At 41.5% G+C, this 25,702-nt stretch overlaps 1 protein-coding gene and 1 non-coding gene across 2 annotated transcripts in view; one reads left to right on the top strand and one right to left on the bottom strand.

The window, feature by feature from the left end:
- Positions 1-25,702, bottom strand: part of USP10 (ubiquitin specific peptidase 10) — a 73,615-nt gene that overhangs the window by 33,474 nt on the left and 14,439 nt on the right. The window contains exon 2 of the mRNA XM_055304868.1: positions 5,228-5,296. Coding sequence (XP_055160843.1) covers positions 5,228-5,296 — 69 coding nt within the window. The remainder of the gene's footprint in view (positions 1-5,227; positions 5,297-25,702) is intronic.
- On the top strand, positions 19,864-20,002 carry LOC129498010 (U4 spliceosomal RNA). Its single transcript, XR_008662048.1, has one exon. It is a non-coding gene; the product is annotated as a U4 spliceosomal RNA (small nuclear RNA).

The following is a 25,702-nucleotide window of genomic DNA, read 5'->3' as shown; positions in this document are numbered from 1 at the left end:
GATTTCATAAAATAAAATGTTTTAAAATCTTTTTGGCACTACCAACTATTTATTCTGCTGTCTTAAAGACCCTCATGAACCTTAAATCTCTCCTCTGAAACCCCACAGATACATCAAACCACTGAGAATAATGGGCACCTGCTGCTGAACTATGCTCTCCTGGGCTTGTCATGGTTCAGTAGCACATTCAAAAGTGTGTATGTGTTGCCTTAAATGTTGAAATGCTGGAAGTCTGAAGAACAATGAGCATGCTGTTCATTTCTGAATACTAATGATGTGATTATGACTAGGGTTCAAATCATGCTTATTCAATAAATTATATTTTTTCCAGTTAGAGAAACTAATTTTTTTTAATTTTTTAAAGATTTTATTTATTTGACAGAGAGAGAGAGAGAGAGAGAGAGAGAGAGAGAGAGAGAGAGAACGCGAGCGTGTGCGCAGGGGGAAGGGGAGAGGCAGAGAGAGAAGCAAGCTCCTGGCTGAGCAAGGAGCCTGATGTAGGGCTCCATCCCAGGACCCTGAGATCATGACACGAGCTGAAGGCAGACACCTAACTGACTGAGCCACCCAGGCGCCCTGAGAAATTCATTTTTAAATCATGATGGCTTATAAATTAGAGCACAGCTTTAGAAAAGACATGTTACCTTTAAATTTATACTAATATTTAGGATCCCATTACAGAAGTCAGTTGTTTGTGTCTTCAGATTCTATTAAGCTGATAACCACCCTATCTGGCCAATGAGTGGCAAGCTTTCAAACAGGCAAACTAAAACAGAGTCCAAAACTCAGCTGAAAGGATCAGTGCTTTAGCAGAAAGGTAGAATGTTTTTACATTTTAACACCTTCTGTTTCTCAAATTTTGTTTTATCGGTTCTTGGCCCCAAGTAGACAGCAATGTTTTATCAAGTTCCTAACAGCCAAAGTATATGAAAACCAGGGCGGGGTTTTAGTTCCCTCCAAAGGCATAGCGCAGGAGCAGTGCTGATAGGGGCTGCAGTGGTTCTCAGCACAAGATAAAAGGCCCAGCCAGCAACATCGCAGTGCCAGGAAGAGAACATCACTCCCGCACCCACTAATCCAGCCACACATCACCCCATGAAACAGTCTGTCCCCCATGTGATTATATTATTAGTATACTCCAGACTCCTGAATTATAATTAAAATAGTGAGAAAGATAGCTTGGCCCAGTCACGTTAATTAGCCTGCATTTCCCTTTTGCCGGTTACTGGATTGACTATATGTGATTTTGACAGACAACATCTGTTAATGCATACTCAAAAGCAGAAACACAGAAGATCCCCAAATAAGCCAGACTTACTAAGATTTCTGGTTATAATTCATTCTGATAAGACAGAGCCATTATTTCTGCAATTAGAAGTTTGACATAATTTTACCACCAACATCCCTTATCTGCTAACATTTGTTACCCACTAGGTATTTCACCACATACTAACGATTTCCCAATATTTTTATGAGGTAAGTAGACATTCTCCAGTTCCCCATTTAAGAAAGCACAATGATATGGAAGAAACTGTCCAAGACTGGCCAGCCTGCTTACATAGCAAAGGGAGAGTGGAGCCTAGCTTCTTCAGCCCTGAAATATGGTACAGTTTCCACTTTCACATCACATGAAAACTCAAGTTTTTATTCTGACCCTTACTTGCAAACAAGCCCTCACAAACCCACATAAATGCACACACTTGAGAAAAGCTTTTGTAAAACACATGTTAGGCTTTATTGTTTTTTAAAACCGTAACTGCAAAGAGCACAGACAGTCCTATTCCTGGCAGGTGCCCCAAATCTTACCATGATTCAAAGACAAAAAATGATTTAAAATTCAAACCATTAACAAAGTATATAGAGTAGAACCTCAGTTAATACTAATGTTTGGGAAATATGGGATCTGGTTATGTTTTGCCTAATTAATTATTATCTTTTTTTGTCAGGAAACACTAAACTTAAAGTCTTATTCTATAGAATCTAAAATGCACAGATACATTTTACTGACTTAGGAAATACAATTTAGTTTTACTAAATTGTATCCTTATGTTCCTTAAAATCCTATTACCATCAATGAACACAAAGCAGAGATGGCAGGGAATTGGATTTATTCATGTTCTAAAATAAAACCTGATATAAGCGTTGTCTTCTTTGATTTCTTCCCTTTTCCTAAAATGAAAGAGGAGAAACCAATAAATCTTTCTCTCATCTGTGCAGCTAAAATAACACTTTCAACATGCTGTCATTTAATCCTTCCTCTATAGCTCCAGAAAGAGCTTAGAGTTCCAGAAGCCAAGGTGAAGAAGCGGGAAGGACCAGCCAAGGCCACATGCAACACTGGCCTGTGGCTCCAATTCTAAGGAGTCAGCCTCCCCTGCTCCACTTTGCCAAATAAAAGAACTCCATCCAAAAACACTTCACATGTGTGCAAACCTACCATGGATGTTTATTAAGGAATCTAAGTGGCTGGCTAGGTCTCATTAAAGTTAAGTAGTTCTACTTGACTCCTACCTACTCCCCGCCCCCCCACCCTTTCTCCTCTTCAATGGAATTTCAACAGTTTTTATATTTACAATATGAACAAATGTTCCCAGTAAGCTTCTATTAAACTAAAACAGACACCATTACTCACATTAAGAATGGACATAAAAGACGACCTGAATGGAGAAATACACCAAAAATGTGTTTAGGAAAACTATCATAAAGATGTTAATTCTTATATAAGTTAACCCACAATTTTAACACAATTCCAACAGAAATTTCAATAGGATTTTTTTTATGGAGCTTGACATGCTGCTCATAAATTCCTAAGGAAGAGTAAGGATGAAGGAGAATCAAATACTTCTAAATAAATATAAGAGGGTGTGTAGCCTCCCAGAATATGGATTATACAGTCGCAGCAATTAAAACGCATGGTAATGATACAGAGATAAAAGGAGGGCCTCAGCCAAAGGGCACTACAACTAATGACCTAGTGCTCAGTGCCATGGGAGAAGACGAATTACAGTCCCACTTCACATGCACAGCAAAGTCCATTTCAACTGTAGTATACACTACAGTGAAAACAAAACCTTAAAACTTTTAGAAGAAAACCAGTATCTTTATTACCTCAGGGAAGGGAAGTATTTTTTGTTTTTTTAAAGATTTTATTCATAGAGACACAGAGAGAGAGGCAGACACAGGCAGAGGCAGAAGCAGGCTCCATACAGGAAGCCTGACGTGGGACTCGATCCCAGGTCTCCAGGATCACACCCCAGGCTGCAGGCGGTGCTAAACTGCTGTGACACCGGGGCTGCCCCTGGAGGTATTTCTTTTTTCTATTTTATTTTTTATTTTTTTTTAATTTTTATTTATTTATGATAGTCACACACACAGAGAGAGAGAGAGAGAGAGAGAGAGGCAGAGACATAGGCAGAGGGAGAAGCAGGCTCCATGCACCGGGAGCCCGACGTGGGATTCGATCCCGGGTCTCCAGGATCATGCCCTGGGCCAAAGGCAGGCGCCAAACCGCTGCGCCACCCAGGGATCCCACCTGGAAGTATTTCTTAAAGACACTTACAAACCATGAGGAAAAAAACCCAATACATTTGACATTGGAGTTAAAAATCTACTTCCCTTGCATAACAACAACAAAAAAAGCGCATCATATATGAAGTTTAAAAGCCCTCATGCTGGAAAAGATACCTGTAACATGCAAAGCCAGGGAGTCTTTTTTTTTTTAAGATTTTTTTATTTTATTTATTCATAGAGACAGAGAGAGAGAGAGAGGCAGAGACACAGGCAGAGGAAGAAGCAGGCACCACACAGAGCCTGACGTGGGACTCGATCCCGGGTCTCCAGGATCACGCCCTGGGCTGCAGGCGGCGCTAAACCGCTGCGCCACCGGGGCTACCCAAGCCAGGGATTCTTAATCCTATAAGCAATAAGAAAAAGACAAGCCACTTAACAAAAAACGTGGACAAGGGAGATAGGGTTAATTCACAGAAGTGGAAATCTGTGTTGTCAATAGGCACATGAAAATGATGCAGCAGTTTTTGACTGTCATCCGAGAATTATAAATTAAAACAATGAGAATCCATTCATACCCATCAGATTAACAAAAATTTTAAGTATGCCTATACTGAGAATAAGCAAGAATTTTTTCTTTAAATGAGATGGTAAGAATGCTCATGCACTGCTGATGGGGATCCATCCAGTCGGCTAAACTACTTCGAAAGCAGATCAGCAGTCTCCAGTAAAAGTACAGCCAATTACTCATTGCAAACTGACCTATTCCATTCCTAGGACCTGTATCCTGGAGAAACCCCACCAAGAAGCATGAGGGGACATGTAAAATATGTTTACTGCAATATTTTTGTAACAATGTAAGAACAGAAGACCTAAATGGTCCTCAAAAGGAAAAAGGTTAGTGAGCTGTGAGAGCTGTTGAATCTATGGTAATTAGCAATTAAAATTAAAAAAAAAAAATCAGCAGATATAAATATAAAGAATATGTTAGTTTAAAATAAACAAACCTCAAAATGATGAATATACAGTTGACCCTTGTACAACATGGGTTTGAACTGTGCAGGTCCACTTTACAGGCAGATTATTTTCTACAAATACAGTACAGTACTATAAATGTATTTTCCTTATTATTTTCCTAACATTTTCTTTTCTCTAGTTTATTTTATTCTAAGAATAAATACGTAATACTTATAACACAAAATGTGTTAATCAATTATTAATGTTAGCACGAAGGTTTCTGTTCATCAGTAGGCTATGAGTAGTTAAGTTTTGGGGGAATCACAAGGTATACACAGATTTTCAAATCAGCTAGGGCTGGTGCTCCTAACCCCTGTGTTGTTCAAGAGTCAACTGCAGTATGACACCACTTACCATTTAAACCACATAAAACAATAAGATATTACTATCTGTTGATACCCATGTATGTAGTAAAAGCTGAAAATCAGAGTAAACAATACCAATTCAGCAGAGCTGTTACTTCTGGCAGAGGGAAGGGGGTACAGGGAGGCTTCAACTGTATCTGTGTTTTGCTATTTGTAAATATAGCAAAATTTTATTAATATCAGTAAAACCTGGCTGGTGGGTTTGGGAATTTCTCCTACTAGTCTCTGTCCTTTTCTATACATTGGATTTATCAAAAGAGCATAAATTTAAAAATCAAAACTAAAACATAACCATTAATTATACTTACATATATAGTCAAGAAAATGTTTGGTCTTACCTCAACTGAAGAGCGAGGAGTCACAAAGAACTGATTGAATTCATCAGGGCTAAAATCTCCAAAAATATACTGGAAAAGAGAAAACAGGCCCTGATCACATAAAATATACAACTTATACACTTTCAGAAAAAACGCTACATATTATACAATCCTAAGATTGTATAATCATAGTCCAGGAGCCCCAAGATCCTTTCTTGAGCTCTGCAAATCAAGGGCCTGCAAAGCAGAGATTTCCAATTAACAAGAAAATATTTAGCCTTTTCCATAAATTGTCAAAGAACACTCTGAAATCGATAAAGCTTATTTAGAAAGAGGCCAACTGTGTACACCAAACGCGGAAGCAGAGTCCTGCCTGAAGGAGAACTTTCTGGCTCACAGACACTTCCAGGTATATCCCCTTCACCTTTCTGCTGACTCATTTCACTACCTCCACGTCAGTGTTCTGGGCCATGAGCTAATGGAGAATAGAAAACTTGGTTCTCAGAGGAAGATAAGGAAATCAAAAAAAAAAAAAAAAAAAAAGGAAAATGGTAATGATCCTGATGATCTTTAAGATATATATATGTACCTCTTCATCCTGAAATTTCATTTAAACGTGATGAATAAATTACTGAACAGATGCAAGTCTAGCTGTGAACCCTCACTTCACAGAATTCTGAGTGTAACTTTCTGGAAAAACAACTGGTTCAAATGAATGGAAGCAAGTTTGGTAAGTGCCTAGCAGTTCATATTCTCCTGGAGCTTTAAAACTAAGTCACTGACAAGAATCAGAATGACTGGGGGATCCCTGGGTGGCGCAGCGGTTTGGCGCCTGCCTTTGGCCCAGGGCGCGATCCTGGAGACCCGGGATCGAATCCCACATCGGGCTCCCGGTGCATGGAGCCTGCTTCTCCCTCTGCCTGTGTCTCTGCCTCTCTCTCTCTCTCTGTGACTATCATAAATAAATAAAAAAAAAAAATTTAAAAAAAAAAAAAAAAAAAAAAAAAAAGAATCAGAATGACTTGATTTCTACAACAAAGAACCAATCACTCACTAAATTATTCATTCATCTAATCAGTGATTATTTAGAGCCTACTAACGCCATGCATGATGATCAGTATTGGGGATAAAATGGTAAGCAGAATTGTGGTTCCTCTGCTCTAATGGAGCTGAGTAACCTGCAGGGAAATTTCCAAGCATGTGATTCAAAAATAACTAGTAACTACATATTATGTAAATAGATAATGTCCATTATTATCATAAATGTGAGTAAATGACAACTCTCATTGCCTGTTAATAAGATTGCACCAAGGTGCACCTGGGTGGTATAGTCAGATAAGTGGCCAGCTCCTGATTTCAGCTCAGGTCATGATCTCAGGGTCCTAAGATCCAGCCCCATACAGAGCTCCAAGTTCAGAGGGAAGTCAGCTTGGGATTCTCCCTCTCCCTCTGCACCTCCTGCTCCTCTGCACACGCACGCACACATGCTCTCTTTCTCTCAAATAAATAAATCTTTAAAAAAAAAAAAAGAATGCTCTGATATTTAAGATTTTTAAAATTTATTTATTTTAGAAAGACTGTGTCAGCTGGGGGGAGGAGCAGAGAGGGGAAGGAAAGAATCTCAAGCCAACTCCCCAGTGAGTGCAGAGTTGATGGGCCTAGAGCTGACAGGGGCTCTATCTCACAACCCTCAGGTCATGAGCCAAAGCCAAGAGTCAGACCCTCAACTGACACAGCTGCCCAGGCGCCCAAGTGTACCGATATTTCTCGGGAGAATACTTCTGGAGGGCTCTTTGGCAATAGCTACCAAAACCATAAATACGTATTAAAAACAACATCATCACATAATATTCACACATACTCAAAAAAGATCCACAAAGAAATTGTTCATTGATAGTTATGGTAAAAATAAGCAGAGTCCCAAAACAATTTAGAAATCATCATCTGCAATACTTTCACTGTGAACTCAGACCCCCTTATCATCTCAAACACCAGGGGAAAAAAGCGTGTATTAATTAATTGCAGCCAGGTGTAAAGCAAGCAATGGAAGGGAAAGGTATCTTCCAAGAGAAAAGGAAGTGGCAGAAAGGGTGGAGGTGAAGAAATGACACTGCTGACTGGCATCCCTTTACAGGCCCACTCTGGATAGAGATCTTTAAGTCTAGATATAAAACCTCAAAATTTACTCAGCAGGAAATGAAAAGGCAAGCCATAAACTGGGAAAAGATAGTCCCAAAAATACCAAATGCTGATGAGGATAAGGAATGACTGGAACTTTCTACATGGCTGACACAGACTCAGAATGATACGGCCGCTTTGGAAAAGAGTTTGGAAGTTTCTTACCAAGTTATCCCACACCTACTCACTTACCCCAGGGAAATGAAGACCTCTGTCCACCAAAAAAGAAAATAAATAAATAAATAAGTATGCTGATGTTTCCAGCAGCTCTATTCATCATCACTAAAAAACCCTAATGTCCATCAAGAGGTGAACGTGGTACATCTATAAAATGAAAAGCTATTCAACAGCTCTCAAAAGCATCATGCTAAGGGAAAGAAGTCCAACTTAAAAAGCTACATGTGATATGATTACATTTATGTAACATTCTAAGGCAAAACTATAAGGCCAGAAAACAGGTCAGTGGCTGTAAAGGGCTGATTACAAAGAGGCACACAGGAACTTTTGGGGGTAAGGAAATTTTCACAGGAGAGCCTGTTGGAAAAGCAGTAACCATCCTAATTGCCAAAGAAACACACAATCCACTAAAACATTAATGATTTCAGTCTCCATACAGAAGTGGACAACAAAGAATCACAGGACATGTGAGGACAATAATGAAGAGAAAGCAAAGAAATTCTAATCTGTATCCTTACAGAGATTCTGACAGATGAAAGAAATCCAGATAGTCATCACAAAGGAGCAAGTAGAGGCACCTGGCTGCCTCAGTCAGAAGAGCATGCTACCTTGACCTCAGGGTTTTGAGTTCAGGTCATAAGCCTGTGTTGGGCACAGAGCCTACTTAATTAAAAAGGGGAGAGGGATGTGCCATCAGAGAACAATGTCGTGTTCATGCACATCAGAAAGTTATTAAACTTAAATTACTAAATTTAAAAACTCAGCAGAAGGTCGTAATAGCAGAATCATCAATAAGACTATATATAAAGCAATGAAGTAATGGTTTTAAATTTCCAAGAAAAAGGTATTATGTCTAGAATTCCAAGGCATTTTGTTTTCATAGAATTCTATTCTACAATTTAAGATTACTCCTCAAATGCAAAAAAGAAAAAAATTATCTTACATCCACACACCCCTCTGTTGAGGAAGGGGTGTTTAAGAATTCCAAAAAATGAATTCAAAAGATACAAGAGTTGTAAACAAAGAAGCAAGACCCAAGAAACTGCTGATACAGCAGCTGTGAAGTCTGATGCAGAAACCGGATTCCTGGTGCTTAATTTAATATAAATAGCAAAAACATCCATTCTATCTTCTCTTACAAGAAAGAAAGAAGGACTCCGATTTTATTTCAGAATGTGGAAAGGACATATAAAGATGAGAAGTGGAAGGCTCGACAGGATTGTTAGGTTATTTTCTTGAGTCAGATTTTCTTCCTGGGTCTGCATCAGGAATCACATTTCTAAGCAGGCATTTTTATTTTGGTTTACATACAATCTAAAGTCTTAAAAAGATATGGGTAGTGCAATAAAAGAGCTAACATTCCGGACAATTTATTAATGCCATGTCAGTAAAGAGGGAGAGGGAGTGACCAGCAAGTGCCATGTTCCTATGCCAGGCAGTTGGGAGCAGCCTCATTGCCAGCCATGGCAGTGCTTAGAAAGGTCCCAAGGAAAAATTTTCTCTTCTGTTTCTTTCAATTTAACCATTTTTACTGATTTATTTTACAAGAGGGAGAGAGAATCCCAAGCAGGTTCCATGCCCAGCACAAAGCCCAATTAATGCAGGGCTCGATCTGACCTGAGCCAAAATCAAGTCAGACACTCAACGGACTGAGCCACCCACGTACCCCTAATTTCTTTATTTTTAAAGTATTATTTGAGGAGCAGCTGGGTGGCTCAGATGTTTAAGCATCTGCTTTCAGCTAGGTCATGATCTCAAGGGTCCTAGGACAGAGCCTCAGTTTTGGGCTCCCAGCTCAGCGAGGACTCGGCTTCTCCCTCTCCCCCCTGCGCTCCCTCTTGCGCGTGCCCACACTCTCTCTGTCTCAAGTAAATACATAAAATCTTAAAATAATAATTATTATTTGAAAAACTTTCTTATAGATTTTTAAACTTTTTTTTCTTAAGATTTATTTATTTTAGAAAGAGCGCAGGGGGAGGGCAGAGAGAATCCTCAAGCGGACTCCCCACTGTGAGGAGCCTGTCAGAGAGGCTCAATCCTGGGACCCTGAGATCATGACCTGAGCCAAAACCAAGAGCCAGATGCTCAAACAAAAGAGCTACCCAGATGCCCCTAAATGCATTTTTATTACAACTTCACGCTACTAATTTCTCTACCAGATACATACCTTCAACCTGGTCACAAATCTAAATGGGGAGAAATGAGGAAGAGCTTGCTGTATAGGTGGGGAGAAAATCTCCAAGATACTGTTAAAGGAAGAGAACACTCTGGGAACAAAAGGGAAGAAAAGCCTGAGCCGAGGGAAAGCCACGTGCAAGCAGTGCAGCCGCACCAGATTCCTAATGTGTCTTGTGTCAGAATTCTTAGTTCTGAATTCTTTATCTATTCAAAAAATTACTTGCAAAAAGTCAATATGAACAATTCAGAAATCACCATACAATTAAAGATACACTCATTTTGCAAAGAAATTACAAGTTTGCACCTAAATTTGCGCTTGTGTTCAAGATTTTACCGACAACAGATTAGAACTTGATGAGAACATTTAATCCAAAAAAGCCGTCATAAGCAACTGCTAACTATCAACTATGCAACACTAAAATATCACTTAGCACTCAACAAATGGCTAGCTGGAGCTGTGTTACTCCACTGTGATTTCCTGAACGCAGGCTCACATGCGTCAACAAACAATGCCATCAAAGTACCCGTGAATCACATCCTCCTGTCACAATCAGACCAATTTTCAACCCTTCAAATGCACCAGTCTGAAAGTGAGCAGTTACACCTCCACAATATAAAGAATGGTCGTTTCAGTTCTGTGACTGAGATGACAGAGGGGACTGCTAGGAAGCTGATGCCAAAAATGGCAGCGCTTATGCACAGTGCTCACCTCCCCAAGGAGTCTGGTTAGGATTCGTTTCCTCCAGAGTGAGTATTCCCCATATGCCCACAGCACATAAACGACACAGATCTTTTTCCTCTGTGCCTGTACACATACTGCTTATGCTTAACCAGAAATGCAAATGTAATGAAGGACTGCAGTAGAGGAGGGAGTTCATTCTCAGATCAGCAGAGTTCAAGCCACTGGGGTCTCAGGCAAGGGAAAGTTTCCCAAAAAAGAGAATTCCCACCCTTCACAGTGCATGCAACAAAAAGGACAAATCTTTCTTTCTAGGTACAGTAACAAATACCTCTTTGGTAACCATTCAAATGTTCACTTGGAACGATATAACAAAATATCCCATAAAAACTCTGAGGTTATGACATCATTTCAGAGTTTAACAAAATCACCTGCATCATTAAAAACTTACCACAAGAAGCATTACCAACAGTATTTATTATTCACACTGTTCCAGAAAGGCAAATAGGAGAGTTGCTTATAAAAGTTAGCTTATGGGGATGCCTGGGTGGCTCAGTGGTTTGGCGCCTCCTTTGGCCCAGGGCGTGATCCTGGAGTCCCGGGATCGAATCCCACGTCGGGTTCTGGCATGGAGCCTGCTTCTCCCTCTGCCTCTCTTTCTCTCTCTCTCTCTATCATGAATAAATAAATAAATCTTTAAAAAAAAAAAACAGCTTACATAAATCATTGGTAGGAAGAAAGGTAATTTTTAAATGTCCTGTTAAAATCTACAAAAACAAAGATCAAATATTTATTCGAGAGCAATCCCAGTGCGTGGACAGAGAACACTGTCCTGCATTTTATTGACAAGTATTTAACTTAATATGCTTGACGAAAGGTCGAAGCCACACAGCGTTGTGATGCTGAAGAGTCTGTCACAGAAATTCACGATGGCCAAATGCCACTATGTGTTCAGGTTCTGTATCTTCTCCAAAGGCCTTCCTAATTTTCAATCACAAATTATTCTACATTTGGCAAAATGAAGAATGTGGTCAGAGAAGGGCAGGATTGTTCTCTTCAAAAAAAAAAATCAGTGTTGTGAAAGGTTGTGGAAAAGTCCTGAATGACAGAAGCTAAATAGACATGACAAATGCAGTGCCTGACCCCAGACTGGATCCCATCCTGGAGGGAAATGCTATAAAGATTATTAGGTCAACTGACAAAATTAGAATATGGACAGGTTATAAAAAGTATTGCACCAGTGTAGACTTATGAAAGCAGTAAACTATCTTACTGGTTATGTAAGAGAATATTCCTATTCTTAGGAAACACATTCAAGCATATCGGGGTAAAAGATCATGGTGCGTAATCTCTCAAATCTGAGGGTAGAGGGAAAAGTGTGTGTCTGCATGTGTGCATGAGTTTGGGAGTATGTGTGTATGTGAAGAGAGAACTCAAGCACATGCCAACGATCGAGCAAAGGGCATTAAATCTTAACTGGTCAATCTGGGTAAAGGAGTAAATGGGGGGGGGTTCTTCATACTACTTTTAGTTTTGCAACTTCTGTAAATCTGAAACTATTTCCGAGTATAAGACATTCTCCTTCCTCTGGAGGGTTTTTTTTTTTTTAATTGTTTATTTATTCATGAGAGAGGGAGAGACATAGGCAGAGGGAGAAGCCAAGGCTCCCTGTGAGGAGCCTGATGTGGGACTCGATCCTAGGATCTCAGGATCACGATCTGAGCCGAAGGCAGACAGACACTCAACCACTGAGCCACCCAGGCATCCCAAGACTTTACATGTATTAATAATCCTCCAGAGAGGAATGCCTGAGTGGCTTGGGATGCCTGGGTGGCTCATTGGTTGAGCATCTGCCTTCGGCTCAGGGCGTGATCCCAGGATCGAGTCCCACATCAGGCTCTCTGCATGGAGCCTGCTTCTCCCTCTGCCTGTGTCTCTGTGTCTCTCATGAATAAATAAATTGTTTTTTAAAAATGTAAAGTCTTTTTAGGGAAAAAATATTATAGGAGCCTGGGTTAAAAAAGATAAAAATGATTCTGCCTGATTTCACATTATTTATAATTTAGTGGGGAAGAAAATGTCACAGACTGAATGAATTAGTTTTGTCCTATTAGAGCAAAAAAAAAAAAAAAGATAAAACAGGACAACTGAGTCTGCGTGGGAGAAGAAACAGTAGGAACACGTGCATTATTTCTTGCATTTCAAAGCCCAGTGCAGGGCCCAGCATAGATGCTCAGTTCACGGGTTTGGTGAGAATAAAACATAAGAAGATGCCTGAAGGCCCTCTTTCAGCCCAAATGCATTACAAAAACATTTATTTTTATTTATTTTTTTAATTTTTTTTTACAAAAACATTTATATTGTCATTTAGAATTTCACTCTTCTAATAGCTATCACAAATACTATAAGGCAAAACTGGAAACTCCTTCTAGGTTTTAAGCAAACCCCACCAGAGTTGGATGAATAATGGAGTCATAAGGAACAAGAAAGCAAAATGGGATGCTCCCTTCCCAGCTGCCATGATGCCCAGAGGAAAGGCATGTGGTCAGAGGGCACACCCCAAGGGCTTTTAGCCTCTCCATTCCCATCTTACAGAGACAAGCCTGTGAGGTGTAGAGGCTCTTGCCCACTACCAGGGACACAGCTGACTTCCCCTTATTTCCAACTAACCCCAGCTCAGGCTTTCAGAACTCCTAGTGTTCACATGTCTGATTATTTTTTTATCCTTTCAGAGATGATATGACAAAAATAGAAGTGCTGCAAGAAAAGGGGGCAAGCCCACAACACAGGATGAACACAAGACACCTTACTGAAGTGCAGCACACCAGGATGTGGCTACTCTGGGTCTCATCGTTTGGAGACCCAAAGCCATGGCTCTTAGAGGGTTTTGCTCCGTAAACCCTGGGGAAAAGGTTGGGCAAACCTGGAAACACCATGTTCACGCTACAGGAAAAGCAAAGGTGCAATGTCAGGGCAAGGAAGGCCCCACTGCCGCCCCACCTACAGCTGGCTGTGCACAGATCTCCAGAAGCGGCAGCCTGGAGAAACGGGGCACCAGCACTCCAGTGCAGCACTAGGGGGCGCGGGAACACAGCATGTCATGCCTCCAGTCCAACTTTCAAAACCTCATCTCTAAAAGCACAAAGACGTATGTAGGGTGCCACCGAAGCATATTTTCTGCCTTCAAAGGGACTCATGGAAATAGGAGAGCGGCCTCAGAGGAAAAATTTCAGATAAAGGCAGTGCAGTGAACGTGTGGCTGCACACCCACGGACCCCCTCAGTCTCCTGAGGCCGGCGATGAGGCTGGCAACTGGAGCCCAGCTCCCAGAAGCATCTCCTGCGCCCAGGCACCAGCTGAGCCTCGCAGGGACAGAAGCAGGCACCGCAAACAAGAGGCTAAGAGGCGCAAAGCCTCCTTCTTCCTCATTTCCCAACCCAAGAAAGATGAATTTGGGAGAGATGATGAAACAGGAAGGACTAACAAACTGTTCTGACGGTGAAGTGAGCCTTAAGTTCATCTTTAACATGAGGGTGTGCTGAACTAGAAACCTCCAGAGCTCTCCCTGGCTCCAAAAGTAGATCCTGGATCTAATAAGGACAAAAAAAAAAAACAAGGGTTTGGAAACATCCTCAGGTAAATCCATGCTACACATGGATGAAGCCTGAAAACATCATGCTGAATAAAAGAACGAAGGGCCACAAGTTGTAGCATCCATTCATGTGAAAGATCTAGAAGAGGCAAATCTCTAGAGGTGTAAAGTAGATTGTAGTTGTTAGGGGTTCAGGAAAAGGGGAAATGGGAAATCACAGCTATTGGACCTAGGGGTTCTTTTTAGAGTGACGAAATGTTCTAAAATTGACTTGGTGATGGTTGTATAACTCTGTGACCACACTAAAAATCAATGAAATGTACTCTTATCAAATAGGTGAATTCTAAATATGTAAATTTTATCTCAACAAAGTAAAAGAAGAAAAGTGCTTGCATAAAAAGTCTAATTTCTTGGGATCCCTGGGTGGCGCAGCGGTTTAGCGCCTGTCTTTGGCCCAGGGCGCGATCCTGGAGACCTGGGATCGAATCCCACGTCGGGCTCCCGGTGCATGGAGCCTGCTTCTCCCTCTGCCTGTGTCTCTGCCTCTCTCTCTCTCTCTCTCTGTGACTATCATAAATAAATAAATTTAAAAAAAAAAGTCTAATTTCTTCACTATACTTTTTTCTTAAGATTTTTTGAGAGAGAGAGAGAGAGAGAGAAAAAATGGGTGGGGCAAGGGGCAGAGCAAAAAGACTCCCCACTGAACAGGGAGCCTGACATGAGGCTCAATCCCAGGACGTGGGGATCATGACCTGAATTGAAGACGGATGCTTAACTGACTGAGCCACCCAGGCACCCCTTTACTAAACTTTATTGATCATGCCTGCTACTTGATGGATACTAACTGACATCTACTGAAAGTTCACAGCACACTTTCAACTCTACAAAATGCTGTAGGTGGTTTGGGGACATGTGGCGATAACACTGTACAGGCAGTTGATGCACAGCAGGAACTGCGTTGATTTAACCATACGTACTGAGCACCAACTATCCACATTGAGCTATGCTAGATTATAATAAACTAAATAAAACAGACACTGGATTCAGGACACCACGACATTTACAGTTTTGTCACAGCATAAGTGGAGTGCAAGCTGCAGTGAGTTTTACAAAGGGCAAAGCAAAGACGGAGGCAGAGGAAGGCCTGCTCCTCAATGGACTGGGTTGGAGCAGAACTCTGTTTTACTTTCTTGGGGCAGAGAGGTCCTGAGAAGGGGACTGAATGGACAAACTGTGTTACAAAGCCACTCCCAAAGGCATAACCCTCTTCTTACAATTCAACCATCAAAACAGTGCGGTATACTGTCTAGTTTTGTGTATTTTATGTGACTACTAAAGTTCTATCAGAAGATTGCCTCTCACCTTCCTAAGCAGGATCTGTAACAGACTGGCTGTATACGAAGTGCTGTAATGGAGATTCTCAGCTAAAACCTGTCCCCACCAAATGCATTTCCAAATTAGAAAACATGATTCATCTAATAGAAATCCATTTTTTACCAACTTTCCAGTCCTACGTCTACATTAGAATTAGTTACCTTCCACAAAGGCAGTTAAATTTTAACTTGCTTTGCTCTCAACTAATACTAAACAGCAAGATCAAAGAGTCCTCACTATACACTAACGTGCTATCTAGAACTTTTATCACATGGAAAAGAGATGATAAATTATTAGGGAATAAATTTAGTGCATATAATCTGGGATAGCTCTAGAGGAAGTTCAAGATTCCACCTACTTTAATATTCATTACAATCACCTATGTGCTAATCTAGGAAGGAAGGTTTGGTGAGAGGGAGGGAAGGAAGGAAAAAAAAAAGATAAGGGAAAACACGCAGAACTCCAATAAACAAAAAATTAACAGTAGCTCTACTTTTGCTGGGGCCAAGGGTGAATAAGAGGACAGGCTGCAGGAGACATATGGGGATGTTCTGAGAACCACAGGAAGGGCTGAAAGGTATATTACCTATGGAGGTGATTACACAAATGCGTACATTTGTCAAGATTCATCATATATACTTTAAAAGGGTGAAATTCAGTGCACATATATTATGCCCCCATAAAGGTCTTTTTTAAAAGAACAAAACCAAGTTAAATTCATCTTTGTATCGCCAGCAGTTAATGCAGTACTTGGCACAATAGCAGGTGCTCAAAAAAGTTTTGTTGAACCAAAAGGAAGAGGAAGATAAAGGGAAAACCCTATCACAAATGTAAATTCTAGGGATAAAGAATGAGAGCCTCTCCATCCTCCACATCAGGGAACTTCCCACATGTCAGTGCTGACACATCACCTTGGCTGCTCTGACTGGTTTTTATTCTCCCGTTTTTAAGATCATCAGAGATGCTCCACCCAGAAGTGCAATTTTCACTTTTAAATATAACCAAGGTGTAACTTTTAATTTTAAAATACAACATTTAAAAAAAATACAACATTTAAACAACCAAAACAATCTGAATTAAGCTTTAGAGAAAACTTATTAAGAGCATGTATTTTGGGACCCCTGGGTGGCGCAGGGGTTGGGCGTCTGCCTTTGGCTCAGGGTGTGATCCAGGGATTGAGTCCCCCATCAGGCTCCCTATAGGGACCCTGCTTCTCCTCTGCTTATGTCTCTGTCTCTGCCTCTCTCTGTCTCTGTCTCTGATGAATAAATGAATAAATCTTTTTTTTTTGAAGGCATATATTTTAACCTAGAGGAAAATCATTCACAATTATCATGTGGCCTCTCCAACTAAAGAAAAATGAATGTTCCCATTTTAAATCCAGAAGGAAAAAGAAAAGGGTAAAATACACCAAAACACACCATGGACGTGATCAGAAAGGATTAGGGTAGTATTACTATCCTTGCCTACCAAATAAATCACCTGTGTCCAGTGTGAAGAGGGCACTCTCAGTCTTCACTGTCCCTCTCTCTTTCTGGCTTAAACTTTAAGAAAAAAAATGTATTTCACTGAGAACGACCTATCTGCAGTTTCCCTTTTCTGTCATAAATGTGGACAAAAAATTCTTCCCTTTTAAAATTGATGCACAATAAAATTACCAAGACTGATAAACACCAAGTGCTGGTGAAGATACAGAGGAAGGGGCGTTCTCATGATTGCTGATGCAGGTGTCAAACAACATAGCCACTTTGAAGAAACTTGGTAGTTTTCTATAAAATAAAACACACACCACATGACCTAACAATTCCACTTCCAGGTAGTTATTAACCCACATGAAGTGAAAAACCATGTCCATCAAAGACTTGCATGTGACTGAAGACCACAGCTTCAATCTCACAAACACCCAAACAGCAAACATTCGTCAAGAGCTAAAGAGAGAACTTGGCACACCCATATAATGAAATACTACTCCGTAACAAAAGGGAGAGAATTCTTTCAGGATGGATGAATCTCAAAATGTTATGCAGAGTGAGAGAAGAGTACACCCCGTATAACTGCACCTAAATAAAATTCTAGAAAAGGAGAATAGCCTCGACTGACAGGAAGCAGATCAGTAATGCCTCGGTTCACCCTCAGACAGGGTGAAGACTCCTGGCAGGGGGCACGAGGGAGCTTTCTGGGCAACAGTTTGTGCTGGTAGTTCCCTCGACAGGTGTTTATCAAAACTCAAACTGAAAACTTAAAATGAGTACACTTATTGTATTAAACTACACCTCAAAATGATTTTTTAAAATCAATGCACAATCAGCGCACATCTACAACTAAGGAGGATAAGGCAGCTGTACTATAAAAGCAGCTCCTGAAGACCAGGGACCACAGTATTAAATCTTTCACTTACATAAGCAGAATTCTTAATCACTCCTTTTGTAAACATCCACACATCAGGATTTTTTTTAAAGATTTCATGTTCCTTGGTCCAAAGACTCTTACTGGGAGAATATACCATCACCCATGATTTGGTTCAGGACATCTGTATTTTGCTGCCCACTCTTGTAGTTCCTCCATCACTATACCTCAGATTGTTCTGGTCTGGCTTGGCCGTTCTACTGCCTAGATCCCCCAGCCACCTACTCAAACCCCACACCATACACAGACAATTACTGCCAATAACACTGAGTCAAACCTGGAGTGTTTCATTAAACAGAGTGCTACATGGGCAGAAACTTGTAAGTGCATCTGTTCTACAGGATTTTTTTACTTAATGAAATATGCTGGAACTAAACCAACAGAAGCTCGGCTACTGAAGGCCACCTGCCAGAAAGGAAAGTACATCACTAAACCAGAGCTTCAAGTTTAAACACATTTGGGAAAAAGTAGTGTTACTACATAAATGATTTTCTTCTAATTTGCTAGCCATTGCCAATGGTTTCTTAAGCATTTTGTAAGATCTAGGACTGCCTAACGTATCCCCCTGTATCCCATACATCCAGAGGGAGGAAATACAGAATGCTCCCCTTAATGAGTTGTTTTGGCTGTGTTAATGACAACCAAGTTACTTAGAAGAGTTGGTCTAAGCAGTAAAAGCTGCTAAATTATGATCTGCTGAAAATACAAGAACACAAGAATAGGTGCCGACAGCTAAGGCCAGCTGAGTCCACTGCTTGCTTTTTCGGCTTTACTTCCACCTAATGATCTGCTGAAAACAAGATTGCAACTATGCAGAAATGGTTTACTTTACCAACCGAAACAACAGACCGAATTATGTATTTAAGTTCATGTTATGATTTAAAATCTTTTTTAAAAGATTTATTTATTTGAGAGAGAGACAGAGCACATATGAGTGGGAGTGGAAGAAAAAAATCGCAAGCAGACTGCACTGAGCATAGTGCCCAAAGTGCGGCTTGATCTCATGACCCTGGAATCACGACCTGAGCCAAAACCAAGAGCTGGACACTTAACTGAACAAGCCACCCAGCAGCCCCTAAAGATCTTTTATTAGAGAAAACTAAACTTGAGGCTTCAGCAAGTCCCCCTTGTTGTAAATATGTGCAGCTTGAAACTTGAGTATCCTGGAAAAGAGGTATTTCACCCAATGAGCTCACAATACTCTGTTCTCCATACAGAAGCAGAAAACCAACCACTGGTGGGGCTCATCTAACAGGGAAGCAGAGTCAGTGAGGCAGGTTAATGGCCTATGGCAGTGGCTCTCAGCCCCTGCTACCCCTAGAACCACCTGAGGATCCTCAGGCTATACCTAAAAATTTTCAGGGTTCATGGGGGTAAGGGGATCCCAAGGCTTCAGGCAACATTTTAAATGCTTCCTGTGTAATTCTGATGAGCACTTAGGGTTCAGAATCACTGTGTAGGGGTATTCCCTTGACCTAAGAAAAAGCTCTACCACTATAGGCAATCGAGAGGTGGGAGAGAAAAGCAAACAGGAGGATAGGTGAACAGAACTGCTTCGTACTCAGTTCTGCTCCCAAGCCAGACAGAAGCAACTATGAAACCATTTGAGACTATTATTCACTTTATTTTTTTTTTAATTTTTTAAATTTTTATTTATTTATGATAGTCACACACAGAGAGAGAGAGAGGCAGAGACACAGGCAGAAGGAGAAGCAGGCTCCATGCACCGGGAGCCCGACGTGGGATTCGATCCCAGGTCTCCAGGATCGCGCCCTGGGCCAAAGGCAGGCGCAAAACCGCTGCGCCACCCAGGGATCCCTATTATTCACTTTATAAAAGGACCTACTGCTTGATGAACAACATTCAGGGCAGATATTTTTAAAGTGGGAACTCTTGGGGAGCCTCGAGGGCTTAGTAGGTTAAGCGTCTCCCTTCTGCTCAGGTCATGATCCCAGGGTCCTGGGATGGAGGCCTGCATCAGGCTCCCTGCTCAGGAGAGTATGCTTCTCTCTCTCCCTCTGCCCACCTCCCCGCTCGTGCTCTCTCACACAAAATATTTTTTAAAATTAAGTAAGCTTTGCGCAGTGGCAGTATCATAGCCAATGAGGTTTATCCGAGGCGCAATTATTGCTAATTAATAAATTAAATAATAAAATGGGGACTCTTTTAGTGCTTATAAAGGCTTACTAATCACAGACAACTTAAAGGTAACAAAGCTAAATGTCAATCAGAAGAAAACTATCATGCAACTGGAAATAATTTGGTAAAAAAATTCCACTCCCATGCAACTTCCTAAAGATTTTTATTTATTTATCTGAGAGAGAGAGAGAGCGAGAGCATGCGCGCACACAAGTGCACACCTGATCAGGGTAAGGGAAGGGGAAGAATCAAGCAGACTCCTTGTCAAGTGCAGAGCCCTACGTGGGGCTTGATCTCAAGAACCCGAGATCAAGACCTGAACTGAAACCAAGAGATGAATGCTCAACCAACTGACCCACCCAGGAGCAGCCCCCATGCAACTTTTTAGACATGTCTTTTCCACAAAAAACAATTCTTTATAACTGAGCTCATTTCCCATTTGCTCTAAACTAACCGAAATCTAACACTCACCTCCAACACTTTTTCAGAAATAACCTCCCATCCAATCCAGCATCCTTTTATACATCCAGCTAGATCAACCATCAATCTGTTAAAATCAAGAGCTCTCTCACACACACGTTTTCTGTCAGTGGATCCTGCACCCTGCAAGACTGGACTCTGCTTCAAACCCCTTCCTCCTCTCCTTTGGGGTGGCCCGTCAATATCCCCCACAAGAAGCTCTCCTGTTCTCTCAGCTTCAACTGTTTTGAAGTCCAAATTCACATCTTCAATGTGAATTTTTCAATCATATTCCAGCTCCATTTTTCAGGCTGCTAACCCCACAATACTTTCACTCTTATATTCTTGTTTAACCTTAAACTCAAAAGGTCCATTATTTTCTCAAAACCAGCTTCTATGCTTATGCCAAAAAACACACTTCATTGTTCTGCCAACCTCCTAGATGAGAAACTTTGAAGATTATCTTAAATTACGTACGGTTTCCATCCCAAATTTCTGGGACACATCAACAAAATATCAAATGTTCAGAAAGCTCTATTTGGCAAAAACATGGCAACTACATAAAGTGAAAGAAGCATTCTAATTGATTGATGCCTACTGACATCCCACACGACTGAGTCGCAGAGAACAGTATCTCAATGAATCAAACACAAGAGAACTTTTTGAACATACATTATATCTCAATAATATTATTATAAAAATAGATTCATCTTTTCAATCCTGCTGTTTCTCTTTTTTTTTTAAGATTTTATCTATTTATTTGACAGAGAGAGCACGACAGTTTACAAGCAGGGGGAGTAGCAGAAGGAGAGGGAGAAGCAGACTCCCCACAGAGCAGGGAGTCCAATGCAGGGCTTGATCCCAGGACCCCAGGACCATGACTTGACCTGAAGGCAGATGCTTTACTGACTGAGCCACCCTCAATCCTGCCGTTTTCTTTTACTATCCACCCTAAGCCCTGATGACCCTCCCTCCAAGCCTGGCTATCTGCAAGAGTAAACGGCAACCTCTAAATACCTAATAAAATACTTGACACATAAGAGGACCCTCAAATGCTGTCAGAATGGCTAACGGTCCTAAAAGAGTTCGTCACCAAACCAAATAGATGTCTCTTGAATGCTAATAGTATAATAAATATTAAAAAGTTGTTTTAAATGTTTAAGCAACATTTCCTGCCTCAAAGAACTTGGCCAGGGGAGAAGTGGGAGGGAGGGAAGAATGCATTCTGAATTACTCTCACGAGGTAGGCACTTCATTAAAGACATCTAATATATAGATGTCATTTCATCATTACATTATTTCTAAAAGGCAGTGAGTTCTGTTTTAGGGTGGTAGCAGATTCCCTGAGAATCTGATGTAAGCAAATTAGGTCCACAGCCTGAAGAAGGCACACACCCACATTTTGGCGTATGATTCTAAGGACCTCAGAGACCCTCTGACACTCCTAATGTCCTATACTACCCTCCTACTCAAAGGGTGATCCCCAGGCCAGCAGCAATGGCACCACTCAAGGGCTTATGCAGCTCTCAACCCCCACCCCAGACCTACTGCAGCTAAATGTGCCATCAAAAAGATCCCCAGCTGATTCTTTCTGTAATTTAGGTTTGAGAAGTATGCTATATTTCATGTAATCCCAGGTAAGTACTGCATCCTGTACATTGCTATCACATGGCTCTGAACAACTGCTTTAAGTCAGGTGACCATTTATCATCCAAACTGGAGGCACAGTTCAAGTAAAACAATCACATTAACTGGGATGCCTGGTGGCTCAGCGGTTGAGCGTCTGCCTTTGGCTCAGGACGTGATCCCAGAGTACTGGGACTGAGTCCCACATCAGGCTTCCTGGATGGAGCCTGATTCTCCCTCTGCCTATGTGTCTACCTCTCTCTGTGTATCTCTTGTGAATAAATAAATAAAATATTTGTTAAAAATCACATTAATTATTCTGGAACGACAGGTGTAAAACCAGGATGTATGGTCAATTTCTAATTGTACAGTATATAGAGATGGAATCTAAACTCTTTAGCCTGGTATAATGGCCATCCTTGCCCAAACAATCTAGCCTCATCTTGTTGTGCATCTAAAACCCCAGTTATTCTCCTGGCCTGATGCCTTCACGCAAGCAGCTTCCTCTTCCCCCACTGCTGTGACTACTGCTTGCCTGTCAAGGGTCAACACAGGCAACACCTCCTCAGGGAAGTATTCCCAACTCCTTATTTCTGTCAAAGGAACATCACATCTCATGGTAATTGCTCATTCACCTCTATGTCTCTGTAAATAAACTGTGATCTCCTTATGTCTTTCAAGTTCTGGATCCTAACCACTTAAGTGCTTAAGCACAATACTTAGAATCTGGTAAATATATATTGATATTTACCTAAACAGTTACAGCACAATAAAATTAAAGGAAGACTGAAATACAGTAGAATGCCATTAGACTGTACAGGATGACTTGCCAAGAAAAAAGTCACAGAAGTCCAGGAAGAGGAGGAACTGACAAACCTGGAAAAGGAGAGTGGGAAAGAATGATGCTCCCGGATGGGACTGTAAAGGACTCTCCAGCCATCCTCTAAAAGTTCATTTTCCTCCTCCCCTGTTGGTGAGTGGTTACCCAGCTCAGAAAACTGACACACACCCACTCCCAGCTCCAAAGAGGAGCCCGATCTGGCATGCCACCCACCCCTGCCCCCAGTGTTTGGTTCAAGGGTGGATCCAAAGGGCACTAACCCCAAGACACAAAAACTCTGGAACATACACACACTCTCTTGTTCTGGTTGACATGGTGCAGGCTGGACACTACTGTGAAGCCTGCAACTGCTGTGACCGTTGTGTCATTTGGAGGAGAACCAGCCTTAGGAAAATGCTGACACAACACAAGTGAGAAGAAACCAGGTCCTCAAAGACACTAATTCAGCAGACCATCCCTAAAGCCTGGCCTCCTTCTGGGATTTCTAGTTCCATGAGCCACTACTCATCTCTTGTGTATGGTGCAAGCCAGTCAGGGCTGGCCTTTCTTTTACGTGTTATCAAAGGCATCCTAAGACACGAATGAAGTGAGCAATGAAGGAGTTAAAAGTCTTGTTCCAAGTTCAGTAGCTGCAACCAGGGGATTCATAGAAAGTAAGATCACTCCCACTTGCCCCTGATCAAATCAGTATGCAGTTTTAAAATCCAAACATTAGAGGTGCCTGGGTGGCTAAGTTGTGAAGCATCTGCCTTCACCTCAGATCAAGATCCTGAAGCCCTGGGATAGAGCCCTGCCTCGGGCTCCCTGCTCAGCGAGCAATCTGCTTCTCCCTCTTCCTCTGCCACTACCCCCAACTTGGGCGTGTGCACCCACACACTCTCTAATGAATAAATATTTTTAAAAATTGAAATTAAAATTAAATGGGAATGTGATTTTGGTCCTTAGGAACAGCCTTCCACAACTCTTCAGAAGAAAAGGCTCCAGCAGAGCATATAAGAGCTCAGGATTTTGCACTTACCTACCTTCCCAGATTCATTAGCCAAGACCTCCCATCAACAGCCCAGGCCACAGCGCTCTCTGCGCACTTCTGCACAGCTGTGCACACTGGGTCTCTTGCACCAGTGGCCTTCTCTCTGGCTGGCTGATTTCTCAAACCATAGAACTCAGTCACTTTACCAACCATTTTCCCAACAAACCTGCAGAATTATTTACTCTGGGATCCCTGGGTGGCACAGCGGTTTGGCGCCTGCCTTTGGCCCAGGGCGCGATCCTGGAGACCCGGGATCGAATCCCACATCGGGCTCCCGGTGCATGGAGCCTGCTTCTCCCTCTGCCTATGTCTCTGCCTCTCTCTCTCTCTCTCTGTGACTATCATAAATAAATAAAATTTTTTTTAAAAAAAGAATTATTTACTCTGGATTTTAACAGTTGATTAGTCTCTCCCACGTTCAACTGTGAACTTGCTCAATAAATGGACTGTCCTATATCTTTCACCAATTTTTTCATCAGTACATACTTATTGAGCACTGATCATGCTCTAGGCCCTAGGGGTGTATCAGTGAACAAAAAAAAAAGAAATCCCTGTTCTCATTAAACTTATCCTCATCTCTTACATACAATTAGGCTCTCTACCTGGGAAGGCTGACAGCTCTTTAGCTCTTGAGAATTGGGGGAATTAAAGGCATTTGCTCTGACCAGGTCAACAAGTGATGGCTGCCATGGCCTACTAACAGGGCATGGGAGAGGAAGGCTGAAAGCACTGTATTGGAGTCAATAACTGTCCTCTGATCTCAGGATTACATTTATTGAGAAACAACCCAGAAAATGAAACCTTATTATCTGATACACAGGTCAGTCACCTGGATTTAAGAAACTATATACAACAGAGATAAAGAGAACAGAGAACATGAAAAACCTTAAAAGAAGCTTAGAGGTCACCCATGCATTCTTTGGTTTTTGTTTTGTTTTGTTTTAAAGTAAACTCTATACCCAATATGAGGCTTGAACTCACAACCCTGAGGTTGAGTCAGAGGCTCCACCAATGAGACAGCCAGGTGCTCCACCAACTCATTTTCTTTTTCTTTCTTTCTTTCTTTCTTTCTTTCTTTCTTTCTTTCTTTCTTTCTTTCTTTTCTTTCTTTCTTTCTTTCTTTCTTTCTTTCTTTCTTTCTTTCTTTCTTTCTTTCTTTCATTTTATTTACTTGACAGAGAGAGAGTGTGTGTGTGCACACAAGCAGGGGGAGCAACAGAGGCAAAGTCAGGCTCCCTGCTGAGCAAAAAGCCCAATGCAGAGGCACTCGATCCCAGGACCCTGGGATCACCTGAGCCAAAGGCAGATGCTCAACCGACTGAGCCATCCAGGGGCCCCTCACCCACTCATTCTTAATGAAGAAATTATAATCATTATAATCAATCTGAATACTTCATGGGCAGCCTATCTTTCTTATTCAGATCTCATTACTACAAGGTATTTCTACGGAGGATGACTCTGTCCCTCAGGGTTCTGCACACTGTGATCCTAATCTTCATTTCCAGAATGAGAAACACCAAAACAAACCCATATGCAGGTCCTGAACAAACTGAATGACAAGGGATCCCTGGGTGGCGCAGCGGTTTGGCGCCTGCCTTTGGCCCAGGGCGCAATCCTGGAGACCCAGGATCGAGTCCCGCGTCGGGCTCCCGGTGCATGGGGCCTGCTTCTCCCTCTGCCTGTGTCTCTGCCTCTCTCTATCATAAATTAAAAAAAAAAAAAAAAAAAAAAAAATCAAACTGAATGACAAGTATTTTCTTTATTGTTTCCTCCAACAGGTCCCTCCCTCAAGTAACTTATTCACTGCACACACTGTG

Source organism: Nyctereutes procyonoides, unplaced genomic scaffold (assembly GCF_905146905.1).
Source record: "Nyctereutes procyonoides isolate TBG_1078 unplaced genomic scaffold, NYPRO_anot_genome, whole genome shotgun sequence".
Lineage (NCBI taxonomy): Eukaryota > Metazoa > Chordata > Mammalia > Carnivora > Canidae > Nyctereutes > Nyctereutes procyonoides.
The sequence above is the reverse complement of the archived record's forward strand: the minus strand, read 5'-3'. Positions and strand labels throughout refer to the sequence as shown.